General features: G+C 37.3%; 1 protein-coding gene across 3 annotated transcripts in view; it reads left to right on the top strand.

The window, feature by feature from the left end:
* The window catches only part of TSHR (thyroid stimulating hormone receptor), a 45,505-nt gene that overhangs the window by 13,502 nt on the left and 11,922 nt on the right, over window positions 1-20,081 (top strand). For all 3 annotated transcript variants that reach the window (XM_005417442.1, XM_005417441.1, XM_005417440.1), the window contains 4 exons: window positions 9,434-9,508; window positions 10,551-10,625; window positions 13,345-13,422; window positions 14,368-14,436. In XM_005417442.1, coding sequence (XP_005417499.1) covers window positions 9,434-9,508; window positions 10,551-10,625; window positions 13,345-13,422; window positions 14,368-14,436 — 297 coding nt within the window. The remainder of the gene's footprint in view (window positions 1-9,433; window positions 9,509-10,550; window positions 10,626-13,344; window positions 13,423-14,367; window positions 14,437-20,081) is intronic.

The raw sequence follows: 20,081 nt of genomic DNA, 5'->3' as shown, positions 1-20,081 counted from the left end.
CTTGATGTCAAGTTGAAATAAAATGGTAACTAAGAATGATTTCTGTCAATTTACTGCAGGTAAGTGTAAAACAGTAATATAAGCATAATAAAATCAGAAGGAGCAAAGCACAGAGCAAAATGGCACTACCTGGAGACATGAAGAATAAGTAATCATTCTGAAAGTGCACTAGTAAAATGAAGAGTGTTTATATGGTTATTAAATGGAACAAGAATAATATGGAAAAAGGCTTCTGGGAAGTGTTTTTGCACCTTTTTGTTCTCCTGTTCTGACCAATCCACACCAAGTGACACTTTAAGGGCAGTTACAGAACTGTTGGGATGCATCCAGAGAATTCTTGTCATCCATCAGGACCCTATCAAAATGAGAATGTAATGTATTGACTAGAGAGCTCCAAAGGACCCCTCCTGTATCTGGTACTGTTTCATGTTTTCATTACTGATCCAAAAGGGGGATTGGAAATTGTGCCACTGTTGTAAAACTCAGCTGAATTACAGTTTGGCATATTTCAGAGATTTTTGTTTGCAGAGGTTCCATGGGAGACCATTGTTGGTCACCATGGATCCAGAAAACACGGTCAGAGAGAAAAGTCTTTTGTGTCCAGAAAGAAAACATGCCAGAGGCAGACTGATTTTTTTTAAGGTTGTTGTAAGAGATGAAAGCTACCACCCATTTTCACACTAATGTTTGAAAAAGTAATAATGTTAAAGTAGATTAGACGAGACTCATGGCAGCCTCTAGGAAATGTATTCCTATGGCTGGCATTTATTCCTATGGTAATAAACACTAGAATTGTTTTCCTGGAGACATTGTGTCTACCACTGCAGGCCTTTAAGGCTGCATGATCTGAAATTCCATAGATCTATTTAATCTTCACTCAGACACTGAATTAGATGATGATGTAACACTGCTGTATTTTCTATGATTTTTTTCCTTTTACTTTACACAGTGTGAATCAGAAAGACTAACAAAGTTACAGGAGAAAAATATAATTATTGTTAATGAAGATAAAGAGAGAAACTAATGCTGGAAAGTGTGACTCCTCTAAGAGAACATGAACCTGACTGGCATATCTAGAAGCAGAGTGTGAGGATCCTGAGATTTACTTCAGGCCAACAACATGCTCCAATAGTATTCCTGAGTTTCACAGCAAGGCTTTGGTGTGATATGAGTACTTACCTTTGGTTATAATACCATTTCCTATTATGTTGATGTTTTTTTCTAATCCTGTCGTGTCCATGTTCTCTCTTCCTCTTTCATAGTTGTTGTATCTTTAAAATTTCTTGTTTAACACAAATGAACATTTAGTGAAACATTGACTGGCAGCACATTTTATCAGCAATGAATAAATTATCTGCCACTATGTACTACAAATTCCTCATCTGGTACTTCTTTTGTGGTTCATCTTATTAGAAATTAAAGATAAAATGCTTCAGAAAGCTCCAAAATCAGACCCACTCCAACCCCCAGGCCTGGTTGTGTTGTCCATGACTGAAAGCTGCAGGTCTGTGCAGGAGTCAGCAGAGTTCCCAGGCATTACTCTCATGTCACCCCTGGCACAGCCTTGTGGGGAGGCCATGGAGGGAATGTTTGCTGCTCCACTATACAAGGGTATGGTAACATGGGACCCCTTGTGTTTCTTACAATGCACTGCCAAGAGAAACTCTAGACAGACATACAAGATTTTTTTTCTTCTGTACAAGAGCCAAAAATATTACCCAGGACAAGACATCAGAACTCTGCTCACAAAAGTTATAGGAAAACCCCAAGACTCTGCAGATAGCCCACACAGAAGGGCCACCTCTACTACCTAAAAGAACTTTCCAGGTTTATAAATTCTATTTGGAAGTAAGGCACATGTATAATTTAATCAGGGAATATCCTAGCATCTGGCAAGTTAGACAGTTGCATATAAGCTGTGAAAGAAAGCAATTTACAGATTTGATAATTTTTATGAATTGTTTCTATAACTCCTGATTTGTTAAAACCTATCACTGTTGAGTTTGATTTACCTTCCAAACAGCAGGATAATACAGGGATAAATTTGCAACTCATGCTATGCATTAATTTAATGCATTTACATAGTATTTTCAAAGTATTATTGCTAAAATAATACTAGATAAGATTATCACAAACTATTTTAAAGGAGGTTGAGATTAACAGTTTTGAAAAGTCACTTCACAGTTTTATTTGTACAGCTTGTTTTTCTTTGAACTTTCATAAAGTGCAGTTTTATGTAAATAATCTTTTTACCCTAACTGAAACTTATACACACAGTTTCATTCTCAAAACATTTGTTTTTAGACATAAGAACTTTTCAAGAGAAAATACAGTGTTTGTGGAAGGGAGAAACTAATGCTTTGCTTTAAGCCAAGTGTTATGTGAATAGGCATCCTGTGTTCATCATGATCTGTCTGCCAAGCTTAGTTAGTGCACTTCAGCCTTGATCTTCAGCAACCCATTTTCTCAGTGCTTATTTGGTTCATGTACCTCTGTCCTGACTTTCTGTTCCTTTCAGACCTCAGCTCTTTAAGCATATTTTATGGGTTATAAGGGTCATATTTTTATGCATCCATGCCTTTCAAATACTGAGCAACTTCTGCAAACTAAGGATACTGATCACCTGCTGTATTTTAATGAGCCACATCTCATTTTGCTGGTAATCAATAGCAAAATTTCCACTCTATCAAGATGTAAATAAGGAACAAACTTCTGCTGGTTTTTTTTCTCCCCAGTTGTGTTAAATTGGTCTCACAATGGTTTCTTGTTTCTTCTTTTTGTATTTACTTTTTTTAAGCATGTCTGTTTACAAACTCAGATCTGTCTCTCTCATACAATTACGTAAGTATGTATTTTTTGTAAGTGTAGTTGTGAAAGGGTCTGATTTGCAATCAGTGCGTCTGTGTAGTTACCTTACTAGTAGAACTGAAGCTTAGCAACATTACACTAAATAAAAACCTGTTGTAATTAGGTCTCTGTTTCTCAGGGAAACATTCCTGCAAACAGAACCTCAGAACCTCATTCTTTCTTTTCCTCCTTTCTCTGTGTCTTGGCTCACCCTCCCCTGGTCTCTCCCTACTCTCTTCTCCTAACTCATAAAGCATTCTCCTCTTATACAACAACATAAAAAACCCTCTCAGCATTTGGGAACAAGGCCAAAGGTTATGGTTCAAGTGGCTTGTCCTCATATATGTGACATCATTTGGAGAGCTGCTGGGGGAGCACTCTGCAGCCCTGCAGGGAGATGGAGCCAAGGGCAGAGCAGCCCCTCCATCCTCTGGGCCAGGGCTGCCCTTCTCTTGGACAGCTTGTGATGCCAGGCCAGGGGATCCAGCAGTGCAGGAAGAAGAGAGAAGCACCTGGAGAGGAAGATGGAAGAGATTTGTGGGGGAATGCTGTGTACCAGCAGTGAATTTCAGAGCTGGGATAGTGCAGTGCAAAACAATCTTGTTAAAATCTGCAGTCTGGAGGTAGGGAGTAGAATGTTGGGAGCCTAAGCCAGTTTTCTAGTGCCAGTGGTGCAAAGGCTTAAACAGGTGCATACAGATGGAATAACATGGATAGTTTGGCTGCAGGGGGAAAATAAAACATGGAAGTAGATGAACAAGTGAGAGAAGCTAAGATAGCTGTGAAATCACAGAAGGCAGAGGGGGGGGGCCCAGATTACTATAATACGTTGTCATTATATTGCAGAAGTTCTATTATCAGTACATTGCAAGGGTTCCATATTGCTAGAGTTTTGTACCTCCTCGATGTTTCTTGTAGGCAGCTCCTCTAGGCACTGACTCTTCCTTGTCCTCACAGTGGCCAACTGACTCCAGTTCCCTCAACCAACCAACCCACTCTTTTATATCACTCTTCTTATTGGCTACAGCTGTGGCCTGTTAAACATCAGGCCTGCTCCTAATCCTTAGTAATTGGCTCAGCTGCAGCTCTTTAGGGGGTAAGAGTACATTCTATGTTCTATCCCCCTACACAATACAATGAAAAAAAAAGCATATTTAAAACATTTTACAATTGCTGACCTGGATATCCTTAGTCTTTGTAGGTATCACAGCATAACATGATTATATTGCTACTGTAAAACCAGATTTGCAATTTCTGAATTCTGGGCTTAAACAGACTCAAAAATGTATCAATATTGCAAGGCAGGTATGAAAACATCTGGTGAATGAAATTTAGATTCCACTTCAATATGTAAATGTTTGTGCTTCTTTTAATGTTACCAAATTCAAACAGAATTTTAAGTGGCTTATTAACCCTTCTGAAAGTTAGCTGGCAAACATGTGTCTCAACTAATTAATTAGCCTAATATTTGAATTGTTCTTACTATTAGTTTCATTTTTAGATACATTTGGATTTGAAAGTCGTTACATTTGGATTTGAAAGTAGTTATAGCTTTGTAACTAAACATAAGTTCATAGTTATTTGGAAGTCTTGACACATATCTTTATAAAATCAAGTGACTTTCTCTGCCCATTCTTGATGAGATAAACTTTTTGTGTATTTTCATTAAAAATGAAAAGTGAATTGCTGTTCTTGGACAGTCAGGTGGTGATTTGATTGTAAACCTAGCACATTTTTAATTCCTAGTCTGAGTGCCAGAACTAAAATGTCAAACATCAAGTATCTTTAAAGCACAAATAAGACAGTTTTAAAATGGTTTCTGTATTTCCAAGAATAGAGTTTGTAAAGCAACTTTGAATACTTTTGTAAATACTCCACTAATAATTCTCTTACTTAGTGGGTAAGTAGCAGCATACTTTTTTTTTAATGAGCATCTCTAAGTAATTTCAGTTAGGACTGCACAGTTGTTTATAGGACTGAAATGTTTGTTCAGGGCACCTTTTGCCTTTTTGTATCAATGGTTAACAAAAATGTCTTCTAACTGTCTTAGGTTTTCTTATACCTTAAAAGCACTTAATGCCCAGAAGGACTCAGAATTGTAACACTGCTGTGTGCTGTGATTTTTCTATTTTCTAAAGCTGCATTTCAAAAGTAATTTTAAATCAGCTCTCATAGACATTTAGATATCTGAGAACTAGCTTACTAGGCATTTTAAGTATACTCTTTGGCTTCTGCATTTTAGGCAGCTTAAACTACTAACAGTTTTCCTAGAGCTGCTCTTAAAAGAACCATAATTTTTAAGCTCATAAGTTTCAATATTTTCAACACACCAATTTGTAGAAGATAAATGATAAAAGTGCAAACCCTGCTTAATGAATTTACTGATAATCAACTTGCTCTTCTATCTTTATGGACCTTTTGGGATTAATCTTTACACCAAAGCAGTCTTTTGATTACAGCTTGAAAATTAGGATCATACATTCATGTGTCTTTGGGTATATTACTCATGCCTGATTACTGTAAAAGAAATTGTGAAATGCAGTTTGTCCTGCTAATTGATGAGATCAGAATTATTCAAATATCCTTTCTCCTTATGGGCTTAACTTCATAGGTTCCAATATTAATGGAGCAGCAGATATTCCTTAAATCTGTGATTTTAGAGAGGAATTCCTTCCAGTACTCTAAGACTCATCATGTTTGAGTATTTAAAACAAGGACAGCAGCACAGTTCATGAACGGAAACAAAGATCTGTGGGGAGGAAAGGGTTGGAAAAGAGAAGATTGGCAAGAAGAGAGAAAAATAAATTGGATTAGAATTGTTTTCATTCAGTGATCAATCTTGCACCAAGGAGATGTTAGAAAACAGTGTCAGAGAATTCATGTATCTCTGCTTGTTTTGGTTACTGTTTATCTACTGAAGAAGTGACATTTTCTCACAAGATAACAGAAAACTGTGAAAGACTTAAAAGCATTCTTATTATAGAATTGGGGCCTCTTTGTAAGCAGGGAAAGGAGATAAGAAGTGCAGAGATTGTAAAACACAGCCCGGTGAAGATTTGCACATGTTCCAGGCCCCCTTTGATATGTAAGGCAGCACTCAGGCCTCACTGTGTTTTACCTCTGCCAATGTGAGCCTAGCAGTCTATGTGTCTCTACTTGATTTTTTTGAATCCTCCAGCCAGAAAGATGATGGAATAAATCTACTCTTTGCACTTCAGCTGTGTGTCATGGTTACCTTGGTGTTACCTACATTTATCCACAGCACGCAAGATCTTTCTGTTTTTCACCCAGATGAAATGAGAGGCCACATATTCAGGCCAGTCAAATGCAGGAGGCTGGACTAGAAGTAGGGAAAATTGGATTTCTGTCCTCATTTTTTCTTAAGTGCAACACTCACTTTTGTCAAATCACCTTTTATTTTTATACCTCTCCCATCTGTTTTGACTAGGCACTTCTGAGCCTGGCTGTCTGCTCCACAATGGCCCTTTTCTTCCTTTTGGGCTTTGAGGCACCTCTGCAATACAAAGAGTAGGATGAATTGCAAGTATAAATACAGTATATATTAAAGCATACTTCTTTTTGAATCCAAAAATTAGTTCAAGAAAATTGAACAGCAGGGATATAAACCTTTTCCCAATGTTTAGTTGAATCATATTGATTCCCTCACTCACATTATTCAATATTTTCTCTCATTACTGTGCTGTCTCATCTGGCTGTTTAAAATATTTTATTCCCAGATTAATTAGCTTTTAATTTGCATTGTTTAATCAGCAAATGTCCTCTCATGGTCCCATTACTTAATAAATCAAAACTGTATCTCATTACACTATTTTGTTCGTTTAATTTTAGTACCATCAGCTGATTCTGAATTCTTATTTCCAGTACCCTCATCCAAATAATTTAGGCAGAATGCTTTGAATAGAAACAAACCAAAACCTGATGACACTCTGATACTCCAATGCATTATCCATTTCCAGGCTAAAGGTTGAACTGAAGACTCTCTCTCCCTGGAATATGCTTGGTCCACAGAGGATTATCAGGCCAGGAAGCTCATAAATCCAACATTTTGAAAGCAGTCAGTGATGGAAAAAACATGTCAGTTAATATTTATGAAGCAAATTCCACTGTTGGGAATGTGATAGCTACATAACTACTAAAATAATTGGAGAGAAGCAAGAGACTGACACTGAGAGGATTTGTTTTAAATACAGAAACACAGCTACAGTTCAAAGTAGCTAACAGATGTGAAGAATAGTTGAGTGCAGCACTACAGTAGCAGTACTAGAGCAATTAATGACATCAATTTAACATTCAAGTAAAATGGTAATCTGTCGTAGACATCCTTTTCACTAAAATCCTTTCTTTAGGATTTTTTCCTTCTGGGAAGCTGAGGCCCCAGAAACAAGATGTAAACAAGAGATTGTCTGCTTCTGTGAAATGCAACAGGTCAGTTCTGGATTGGCCCAGACTGAGTGTTTGGAAATAATAGCCAGTCCACAACTGAGCTCTCTCGGACACAGTCCGAGAGAGCAAGGTTTGTTGATTCATTCTTTACTTTCTATTCTTAGCTAGTTAGCAGCTTCTGGAAACTCTCCTTTTCTTTTTCTTTTTAGTATAGTTAAAATAGATGTTTATATCATAACTTAATAAATCAAGCCTTCTGATCATGGAGCCCATCTCGTCTCTTCCTTCGCCCCGAAAACCTTGTGTCCAACCGGCGACAGTAGGTGACCCCTCGTGTTTTTGAGGACATTGATCACTTTGTGAGACCCCAGAGGAGCAGAAGTGGATTCGAGCCAGGAGCTGAAGAACCGAAGATCCAGATTTGGACGGAGTTCACAGCAAGGCTGACCACAAAAAGGACCTTTTGAAGCCTCCTACAGTGTTTTATTAAACAGAGAGAAAAGTGATCCAGAAAGGTGAAGCAGAACTGTTTTGTCAGTACAAAAATATATGGAGAGGTTGAAATCTTTGTACCAGTGTCTACATAGTGATTTATCTACTAACTTCTGTCTCTTTTCTCACTTCTATTTCTTAGACAAATTGTCTGGGTTTATTTTATCCTATTAAAACAATTCCAAAGCCAGAGGTAGTTCTAAATCCCAGTTTTCTGATTCTTATATAGGTTACTTAGCACAGTTAGGCCACGGTAAATTGAATACCACTGGTTTCTGCCCATTGGGTCTCTGTCCAGTAGCAGCACTTTGACTGACTTAAGGCTGGAAGATCACCCACATAACCTGCACCACCATGCCATCTAAATCTGTCATCTTTATCAAATTTCTCTATATAAGTAGCTAGAAATGTTTTCTTCAGACCCATTGCTCCACTGCTAGTAACAGAAGGAAGCCTGGCACCATTCTTTCTATATGGTTTCTATTCTAAGAAAGGCTGAGAGTTGTTTCAGCAGTTTTGTGAGACCAGTGTCCAGAGCTGATTTAAGGTAAACAAATAGAAGCAAACATGCAAAACCATCCGTGCAAAACTGCCGGAATCAGTAGAGTCCAAGAAACTAAAAGTCTGCATGTGATGGGGGAGGGTTTTTTTAATAAAAGATGAAAATTGGTAGGTCAATTGAATCTACCTCAAGACTGAGAATTTTGGCAGAGTCTGCTTGGTGCAGCCAGACTGCTGACTGTTGTTATAGATAGAAAAGAAAGAAATCTGCTAGCAAATAGAGGAATTAGAAACATTAAGGGAAATTGTACTAAGCAAAGTGACAAATATTTCAGAAAAGTGAGGAAGAGTCATGACTCCAGGCAATGATGGTGGTGGCTGGAGGGGCAGCAGCCCTACCAACACACCTGCAGAAAGCACCATCATGGCCATAGCTGTGATTAGTGTCAGGCTGGTTTTTCAACATGTGCAGACTAAAAAAGCATTTGCAGACCAAGCTTTCTCTTAGGTAGAAGTATTTAAAGACTTAACTGTGGACAGAAGATATAAGGAATGAAGTCTATGTTATGTCTTGCCTTGTTATATAGCAAAGAGATGTGCCATCTTCTATACTGCTGGGCATGGTTATGTAGTGAATGTTGTGTCCATTTCAAGTCTCAGAACAAAGTTGATTTAAGTGACTGAGCCATCACTTGATGAGCTCTGTAAAGACAGGAAAAAATAATACAAAATACTGTCAGAGCCATGAAGAAAGTAAGCAGAAAAATTGCACATAAAATTATAAGGAGCATAGATGGTTGTAATTTGATAGGATTATTATATACAAATAACAAAGGTTTTACTTTTCTTCTTTTTTACTCAATGTCACAGAAACAAAACCCCCACCATGTTCAAAGTAACAGCCATTACCACAGGGTATTTGTTTTGATTTTAGGACCATGCAGACAAAGGATCCATAATCAAATCTTAGGTACTTCTTATCCCCTTGCTTCAAAAGGCCAGTCCCCAGGATGGCACCTATCCAGATGATAATGCATCATTTTAAGATTGCTCTGGTCTTAAGCTAGTGCTGTCCAGTACAAAAAGCTTGTTGCAGGAATTAGGTCCCTGAAATTTCATTTTAACATTGCTGATTTCTGTTGCGATATGTTATTAAATATTAATTATCAATGTTCCTCCCTTTTTACAGTGAAATTCGAAATCTTAGAAACTTGGATTACATAGATCCAGATGCCTTTAAGAACCTCCCACTTTTGAAATACCTGTAAGTATTTAGTACCTGCAACAAATTGGCATTTAACTCTCACAGATGACTCTTTACATTATAGCAGTTTTGTTAGTTTGCTAACAAACTTGATTTGATTTTGGAGCTGACTGCCATGTTTTTCCCTGTTGCTTTATTCTAATGACAGAAAGCCAGCAAGGGTAGGGGTTGGAACTCTTACTGCTTTTGTGAGAAAGGAAAACATGTCCACAAATTTATCAGTAGTTTTCCCATTTGTCTCATCCATTAAATATCTAGAATACACTAATATTCCTCAGCAAAATTTTACACAGGGTTTTAAAGCATACCTGTCAGCCAAATGTGAAAAACTCACCTATAGACACCTGATTTCATATGACCTCTATGACAGAAAGAAATCCTGAAAATTTTCCATGATTTTCTAAAGAAACTTCTGTGATTTTGAGTAATATTTGGAAGAAAGGCCTCCATGTGTATGTGGTGGGGACAGTGGCAAGAAGGAAAGATTTGTCCAGGTTTTCCCTGCAGATGTGAAAATAATAAAAAAAGAAAGTAGTAAAAAAATTCCATTTCAAGATAATAGTTTTAAAAATTGAGAACTACAGTTGTTTTCACTCTACAGGAGTTCACAAAGAAGGGGCTTTAAGCATTTCACATTTTAGACAGTTTCCCTTTTAGAGCTATATGAACAACTCTTAGCCTCACTGAAAGACAGAGGATTCGGGGGTCCAGACTATTAACTGAAGCAGCCTTCATGTCTCAAGTTAAAATAAACTAGAGTTTTCATTATTTTCTTCCTATCAACCTCACAAGATTCTTCCCTCTGCAGATCCTGGCTGTCTTATTGTGTTCTCATTTTTTAGATTCTATAATTTATCATAAGTCTGGCATTTTGAAATTTTTTTATTGTTCTTGCATCCTTCTGTTTTGGACATTGATTATAAATGAATTGATTGACAATAGAGAGGATGCAATAACCATCCTGCTCTGTTGAACGCTTTAAATACATTGTTCATTGTTGTTCAGTGATGCAGTAATTCTTTCTGTTTCTCCTCTCTTTCAGTGGTATTTTTAATACTGGACTCAAAGTATTTCCAGACCTCAACAAAATCTATTCATTTGATGTGAATTTTTTGCTGTACGTATCTGTCCTCACAGCTGGTTAGAATATTGCCATCCTCAGACCACATGAAAATGTATAATGAACATTTCTGGTTTTGAGAAAAATATCATTTAAGTCTGACAAAATGGTTTTCCTCAAGCAATATTTCAATGATCATTAGCACCAAATCTGGAAACGCCAGCTCACCTAGCACTACACATTTGACCTGAATTAGAGACATGGACATACAGCACATTCATGATACACAACTCCTGCAGGCCCTTTGCTTTTATTTTGTTTTTGATTTTGCAATGGCTGAATTAATATGAAGTGAGAATAGTGTGACACTTGGGACCTGAGCTGGCATACATCCTTCTAACATCAAGTCATCCCATCAAAATTTTTGTAACAAATTTTCCTGGCATGGTGAAGCAAACTGCAGAACAATTTCTTGAAGAAAAAGAATAGGAATGCAAATGGGGACAAGGAGCTTTCCCACTATTATTCTTAAAGATATTTCAGAAACAGAGTTCTGCTTTGAACTCTAAAATAAGCAGGGGTTTCTTGGTGTTTCAAAAGCACGGACAATATCGACCCGTATTAATCTAAGTCAGAATTTTGAGTTGTAATCAAGCTGAGGAGGAAGAGTGCTGCAGATGAAGACTTGCAGGCTGACACAAGGTAAAAGTATCTTGATCGCTTCTTGGTCCTGGAGAGGAGTTAGAAATCTTATATTGTAGCAGTTTTCAGCTGGAAGAGAATGCTGGATGGGCTAGGCAAAAGGCAATTAAAAATGAGGTGTGCTATGTTAGAAGGTGATTTGCAAAGATGTGATTGATGATCTAGCACAGGCCGTGTTTCAGTGCTGCTAAAGGTGATTTTGGTTGAGAAGGGTCAGTTCCACTGCATTCATGGTCTGCCATGGGCAATATGAACCTCAGAGCAATAGAGAAATGCTGCTTGTTTTGCTAAAAAGTGAAGACCTGTAGGAAGCAATGAGATCTTCCCTTCCAAGGATCTTCTGAGACCAGAAATAAGCTTTGTTCTAACACACATTCACCTTGGCTGTAAGCCTCCAAGATTGAAACCTGAGCCAGTTAGAGCTCTGAGTGAGATGTAACTACATCCTAAAAACTATTAGGGAGCTTCTTAAAGACCAGAAGGGCTTCAGCTCAGATTGAAAACTCCGCTAGATCTACTTCTACAGAGTAGAGAGAACCAAGAATTGATCAGGCTAGATGAAACAAAGCAGTTATACAACCATCTGTGTTCTTCCTTTAACTAACTCAGTGCCTTTCTAAGTGGCAGAAAGCCAAACATTGTTTTACTTCTGCCTTGATATTTTTTTATAGCAATAACTAACAAAAGATAAATATAGGTCTTATATGCTGCACAGAGTTTTTCAAGAATAGAGCTGTACTTTCAAGGAAGATAGTTCTATGATACCTATTTCTAAATATTGCTATTCAATGAAAGACCTTGTGTTTCTTCCAATCAGAAAAAAAATGCTCTTGGAAAATAATAAGCTTCTAAATAATGAATAAGGTATAGCTTGGGGGAAACCCATTCATTTTATTACTATTTGCCTTTGAGGTCAAGCAACTTACAAGTAAACATTTATTTAGAAAAAAATGAACCAATCTGCAAAATGTCAAACCCAAATAACTTGTGGTGGAAACCACTTATCAGGGAAAATTACCTGGAATGAAAATGGTTGGAGTACTGTTCAGCGTTAGCACATATATATGCACAAATATAGCACAGAAAATGAATGAAGTTATTTCTGGCACATGGGTAATTGTTAGGACTTCTCAGCCCATGGACTTTAAGCATGGGCCTTATTAGGCTGTACCTAATCCACAAGCTGAAGAAAAAGAAACCTTTGCACAATAATTTCATTTCTAGACTATAGTATTATTCAGGAAAAATCAGAAAAAGGGCAATCAAATACTTTGCTCTTCCCTTTTTTTCTACCAGCCTTTTCCTCTCTCCTTTCTCCAGTTTAGTAATAGTAAATCTCTGTAGTTTTCCTTTCTCCCTTTTGTTACAACAGAATTTTGGTCTGAAGATACAAAGTACTTATTAAGAAGGCAGAGTATGAGAAAAAAAAAAGTATTTAAGAAATGAGTAGTGAAACACTCCTTTGGACAAGAGGTGAGAAGAATCACTAAGTTATTTCACTTACTAGTGAAAGAGAGGTGCTAGATGCACTTCTGTATAGTAAAATGCCTCTGTCCTGAATAAGGTATTATCTGATATCTTACCTGAATTTAGTGAGCAGGATTTCAGTTCTAAAGCCACATGGGTTGTTCAAATGACACTGTAGCTAATGGTTACTCACTCTGCTGATTCTCTGGCTCATGAGACCAGGGACATGTCTGTGCCATTGGCCACTATTATCATACAGGCTGGCACACCTCACCAGAACTACAAAACCCATTTACCTCATGAGCTCTATTCCTGGGTGCTGGAATATGCTCAATCCTACATGTATCTTCTGGCCTTAGATATAACTTAACAGGTTATTATTTTAAACTTATTTATTTGAACAAATAAATTTATAATATCATAAATATAGCAATGTTATTTATGTTATAATATATTAATATTAAAATACATGACAATTAATTTATTTAAATAATTATGTTTTAAACATCTATTTATTATCAAGGCAGATAACAATTAATAACAAAGCTGTTCTCCAGATGCTCTGTTGGGCAGATGCTTGATTGTGATATTTTGTCTCCTTTTTCAGTGAAATTGCAGATAATCCTTATATGACTTCAGTGCCTGCAAATGCTTTCCATGGGCTTTGTAATGAATCTCTAACCCTGTAAGTTCTTCCAGTTTAAGTCACAAAATGTTTTTAAAAAAAATACTCCTGTCCTACTCTCTAGTAGTTTGCAATAGAGAAACATCACAGACAGACAGTATCTATATTCTAGTTTGCATAAATTCTGTACTTTGACAGCTATTTGAATCAGTCCTGCTCTTTTCTTTAAACTGGCTTGACTAGTTTTTCTACGACCCTAGTGCCAGTGAATGTTTATATTTGAAAAAAAATCAAAGGAGAAGGTCTGCAAAGTTTTCCCCCTGTAAAGATTCATCAGGGTTATAACTGTGTCTAACAATTTTTGCAACCTGAGTGGTACATACCATGGAAACTAATGAATGGCAAACATCAGAAGAGTTATATTTGAAAGAAAACGCTTAAATAAAGTTCAGTAATGTAAGTCAGTCAATGTGAGCCAAAATAAAGAGCTGATGGGAGTGAAATTACTGTAATGAGTTATGAACTGAACTGGGAGGAAGAGCATTAGAATGCAAACAGATGAATTCTGAAGAAATTCTAAAAAAAATCCTTTTGCTCTAAGGGAGTAAAAGAATGAATTCTAAAAATTTAAGGCATGCCTGATAGTAAAATCAGACCTTTTTTGCTAGTTAGTTCCCGTAGCCTTCCTTAATCAATCCTAGCAGGATTTTGGTTCCTTGCTTTTAGTTTAAGAGTGGGAAAATTATAACAAAGTGGTTTGGTCTATCATTGCTGTAAAAAGAGGTAGATGGCACACCTGCCACATGGCATCCTTGATTCAGGTGCACTCAAGAACTCTTCTGGGCATCTGTTTGACCTTGCACAGTAACTACTGCTTCTTCAAGAGATTAAACTTTACCCATCCATGAGTGTGCTGTTGCAAAGAAAAATTATGCATAGGATGTTAGGTATTCATGTATTGAAGCAGCCCAGAATACACTGATGTAATTTCTTCTTTGTTTGCAGTAAACTCTACAATAATGGTTTTACCAGTATTCAAGGCCATGCTTTTAATGGGACAAATCTGGATGCTATGTAAGTAGCAGGTAATTCTCTTCTTTCAGAAGAAAAAAAACCCAAACTTCTCTGCTTATTTGAGGCGCTGAAATACCTATCTTATTTTAATTACTTTAAAGGAGCAAAGAGAGGATGTTCATTTCAGCCAGCAATAACAGCATAATTGCTTAATGCCTTTTGCAGTGTGCTTTCATTTAGTATGTATATTTATATCTCAGAAATAAAATCATAGCAAGTAATTCCATTGTGAGTTTTGTCCTGGTTTGAAGCTAGAGTAAAACTTTGTTTGATCAGTACCTTTTCTAAGACAATTTGGAAGATAATTATGCTTTTTTTTACAAGACTGTTTGTGTTACTAAGCGTAGCACTGACAATGGTAGCAGTTCTTTCACAGGTGTCTTTTACCTGCAAAAAAGAGAGTGATGTGAGGTGCTGGGAGCAATTCTGAGGAACCAGCCACTTACACTGGAAATGAGATGCACATCTCAAAAGCATGAATAAACCTTTTCATATTTCCCTGCAACTTATTGTATTTCCTGAAAAAATAATATTTAGTGAGTGAACATCCTTTTTACACCATACCCAAAATCATCTGCTTCAATCATTAACAGAAAATAAATCTCAATTCTAGAGACTCCATTCACTTTCACAGAGCTTACTCTTGTCCTACAGAGGTTTGACCAAAAACTGTCACTCTCATGAATAAAGAGATTTCTTCATCGTGAGCTCTTAAATTAACCAGAGAGACATGAGAATAGATATGATTATTTTTAGTGCTTTATTTTAAATTAGGCTTAAATTCTATAAGAATTCCATAAGAGCATCCTTCACATGGTTCTAATCTTTCCAAACTGCCTATTTTAACTTAGCAGATAAGTCTAGCAGCTAGCTAGACTTCTTAAAGTCTGAAAGGTTTGAGTCAAACCAAAGATCTGGAATAGATCTGATTTTATTCACACTAGTTCAGTTCCTTTGAACTTTCACATGAAAAATGAAGATTTCCATGATGACATTGTGCTTGTACTAGTGCCCACAGAAATTGCAAGATGTAAAATATAGCAAAAATAAAGCCAGTGTCTTGACTGAATCCCTCTAAGCTGCATGCAGCAATACTCAGCAACTTTCCAAGCCTTGGCCATTATGTTAACTGTGTTGGCTCTTCAACTTCTTACATTTTGACAAAACACAGGTTGGACACTATTTTGTAGCAATTTTTCTTTATGCTTCTCTCATAGTATGCAGGTGCTATCGCTTCTATCTTCTTTGGAATTCTCCTTATTATTAAAAAAATCAAAGGAAAATGTAGTTTTAAAAGATCTGGAGTCCTAAACATCTGCTTTATTGAACTGGGAAGAAGAGAAGCAGACAGCACATACTAGCCTCTGTAGATACTGTTTGTTGTTATTCTATTGCAAAGGCTCTACTGTCATTGTATTGCAAGGGTTCCATATCGCTAGAGTTTCACACCTCCTTGATGTTTCTCATAGGAAGCTCCTCTAGGCACTCTTCCTTGTCCTCACAGTACCCAACTGACTCCAGTTCCCACCAATCCATTCTTTTATATCACTCTTCTGATTGGCTACAGCTGTGGCATCTTAACATCAGGTCTGCTCCTAATCCTTAATAATTGGCTCAGCTGCAGCTCTTTAGGGGGTAAGAGTACACTCTATATTACCTTTACTTACTTATGTTCTATCCCCCTACACTGTTTGCTTATTTTTAGAAAAAAAAAAAAGTAATTACTATTCTTTAAAGATATATAAGTATTTTTTAAGGCTAAGAGTAGAGGACTTTACAGAGAGATCTGGACAGACTTGAGAGCTGGGCTATCACCATCTATACTGAATTTAACAATAGCAATTGCTGGATTCTCCATCTGGCACGGTGTAATGCTGTTATACACACAAAGTGGGCGGCTAGAGAGCAGCCCCACAGAAGTACATCTGGGGGTCCTGGTTGATGGCAAGCTGAGCACAAGTCAGCAGTGCCCTGGCAGCCAGGGGGGCCAGCCCTGTCCTGGAGTGCATGACAGCATGGCCAGCTGGGCAAGGGAAGGGATTGTCCTGCTCTGCTCTGCACTGGGGCAGCCTCACCTCGAGTGCTGGGGGCAGCTCTGGGCGCCACAATATGAGCAGGATATCAAACTCTTAGGCATGTCCAAAGGAGAGAAGCCAAGATGGTGAAAGGCCTTGAGAGCAAGAGTTATGAGGAGTGGCTGTGGTAACTTGGCTTGTTCAGCCTGGAGAAGGAGAACATGAGGGGGAGATCTCAGCTTCCTCAAGGGGGGCAGTGGAGAAGCAGGTGCTGATCTCTCTCTGGTGACCAGTGATAGGAGATAAGAGAGCAGAATGAACCTGCATCAGGTGAAGTTCAACTGGATATTAGCTGAAGGTTCTTCACCAAGAGGGTGGTCAGTCACTGGAACAGGCTCCCCAGGGGAGTGGTCACAGCACCAAGACAGTTCAAATTGCATCTGGATGATGGTCATGGTCATGATCTTGTTTTTCATCGCAAGGACTAGGGAGTTGGACCCCATGATGCTTATGGGTCCCTTCCAACCTGGTAAGTTCTATGATTTATGATCTTAAATGAATCCTACCAGAAACTGGCTATGATGCACTAGTCAATCAAATTTAAAAAGAAGAAAAAAAAAAACAAAACAAACAACCAACATAATAACCAAAACTAGACTTATGCTCATGGGTTTATCTACCAGCAGTAAAAATTGTTTATTGCAACAAACACATTTCTCCTAATTAAGTCATATGACATTTACTTGGAGCAGAGCACTACTCTAGATGTACAAGGCAAACGAGGGAGCCGAACATGAGTGGTAAAGACTTTATCTGTTTGATAAACTACACTGAAATGTCTAAACTAATTTTCTGAAGTAGTTTGGTTACCGTACTACAGGATAAAGTACAATTTTGCTAAATGCAAGCTTGGAGATTTGTTGTTTCTAGCAGCAGCATTAAGTTAATGTAAGAGGCAAATATTTAATTTTCTCTATTCTGGCATTTCTAATTTGAACACCTGTTTATCTACCACTGTATAGTGAAGGAAGAAGTTGTTTTTCTCTGGGTCTGATCCAAGAGCATTTGAATTTAACAAAAATAGGAGCAAAAATAAACTAATAGAAAAAGGATGAGGGAAATTTGAATGTGTTTTGAATTACTCAAGGATAAAAATAAGTAAAAAAGCAAAACAATCAAAAACAATAATAAATTTTTGGCTAGTCAAAGACTTCATGTTCCATCCATAAATCAGAAGACATTTTGGGAATCTTGGAGGCTATCTTCTATTATGCATTATGCCTTTCTACCACTCTTGCTGTATTAACATGCCTATGTAATTAAAGGGGGCCAAAAAAATTAATGCATGTATAGGTGAAAAACCATGGATAAATGGTTTCCATTATCATACTGAATAATAGCACTACCTAGTTGATCTTGTCATCCAATAAGGATCCACAGTACTGCAGTGTAAGTTTTATAAGGGCAGGGAAGTCAGGAACCAGGAATGAAGGGCTGAGTGATACTTACACTGAAAAGCATTCATCTGACACTTGAATCCCTCATCTTAACCCATCATTAAAGTCCCAAATGGCATCACTCCTGCAAAGTAGTGCTGCTGCACCAATGTTTATTTCTGTAAGGTAATTGGTAAGGAAAGAAGAGTTTTTAAAAGATATTTTAAGTGAATGGCAAAATATATTTGTGATGAGCTTTTACAGAATTATCTAAATTACCAAAGTGGAAAGTGTGCAATCTCAAAATCTGATCACAAAAATAAACTCCACAAGAATATATTTACTTTAGTATACACTTTCAGGGTTCACTTATAATGCTTGGCATAGCTCAGAGTTAAGATAAACAATTGTGTGGAAAAATCATATGATGAATCCTTAGTACTGCTCACTTGCATCTTTTTTGCCTGTTCTCCCTTTCTTTAACCTTCATTTCATAACCCAGCCAGATGCATATATTTTACATAGTACTTGAAATGTCCTGTTGGTGTTTTGTGCCCTCAGAAGGTCCTGCTGAGCATCCTGCAGTCATGGTGTTTTCTGGTGTGGTTGAGGCTTAACATAATATTCTTCCTACTTACCCCTGGCCCCCATAGATAGAGACTGTTAGACATAAATATAGGTGGTTTACTGCTCTGATTGGATTGAAAAACATGAAAAAGGGCCTTCATTTACTTAGAGCACTACAAAAACATCAGCATCTCCTACTCCAGATTCTGCACTACTGCTACAGATCTCCTGCAGTTTGCACTGGGGTATTCATGTCTATCTGATTGCCATCCACCAACTCTCCAAAATTACAATTATTCTAGTGTCCCCACTGAGGCTAGATATTACACATCAACTATGTGATTTCTAAAACTTCTAAGATTGTTTAGACATGTTGATACCACTGCTGTAGTTTTCTCTTCTGCAGGGAATTTAAATGATATTCTGTATCATTTAACTATCAGTAACAGCAGGATTAATGGCACTTTCAGAAGGAACTGACTATACATGAGCTTTTTTTTTGTCAAATTAGTATCTACCAAAGCCTTATTCTTTCCATCTAAAAGCAGTACCTATCAAAATAAAAGGGCCTAAGCAACTGAAACCAATTAGCATCAGGAAATTGTACATTCTGATGGGCTTGACTCATTGATGTGAAAACTGGCAGCTAACACTGCAGCCCCTCCTTAGTAACACATGGTTCTGTACTTCCCAAAGTCTCTAGCTGTTTCTATTTGTAACTTTGGAGATTTTTATCAGATATATCAGCTATTATATTTCAGGTTTATTAGTCACTATGGTACTCAAACATCAGCGGAAAATATTTCAAAATTGGACAAGCAATTAAGTGGTTGTATAATAGCATCTAATTACTAAAGCAGACAGGTTTTATTAGGTTAAGCAGGTTTTTGTGTCCTTCAACACTACAACCTAGATGTTGAAATCTTGGATTAATTCTTAACTGTCGCTCTGGTTTTAATTTTTGTATTCGTTTTGCAGACAAAATCATAAGGAAATTTGCACACTAAAGGAAATGATCAGAACGATAATGTGCCATTTACAGGATATGAAAATCAGTTCTCAGAAAACACAAACACCAGGTGATGCTAGAATGCATAGATGCTAGAATATATTAATAAGGAATGAAAGCTTATTTAAAACAGCAACAGCTAAGAAGGTGATGTAAACTATTTTCCTCTGTAAGAAACAAGGTTTAAGGCATGAGTAATGTCCAATGAATAGCATGCCAGAAGCATTATTTGGCTCCCTAAGACTTTCTGTTGTGTAACCCAGATGAAGTACATTTACTTCTCATTTCTTACTATGGTGATCAATATAAACTTATATCCAGTGAATGTGATGAAAAATTTGCCAATGACTTCAACCAGGACAGGATCAGAATATTAATTTTTTCCACACCACAGCTTGCCAGCTGGGCAAGGGAAGGGATTGTCCTGCTCTGCTCTGGTGCAGCCTCACTGTGAGCAGTTTTGGTCACAATATAAGAAAATATATTAAACTATTAGAGAGTGTCCAAAGGAGGGCTGGATGGTGAAGGACCTTGAGGGGATGTATGAGGAGCAGCTGAGGTCACTTGGTCTGTTCAGCCTGGAGGAGACTGAGGGGAGATCTCACTGCAGTTACAACT

This window comes from Geospiza fortis, unplaced genomic scaffold (genome assembly GCF_000277835.1).
Source record: "Geospiza fortis unplaced genomic scaffold, GeoFor_1.0 scaffold54, whole genome shotgun sequence".
Taxonomy (NCBI): domain Eukaryota; kingdom Metazoa; phylum Chordata; class Aves; order Passeriformes; family Thraupidae; genus Geospiza; species Geospiza fortis.
This window is presented reverse-complemented; position numbering and strand designations above follow the sequence as displayed.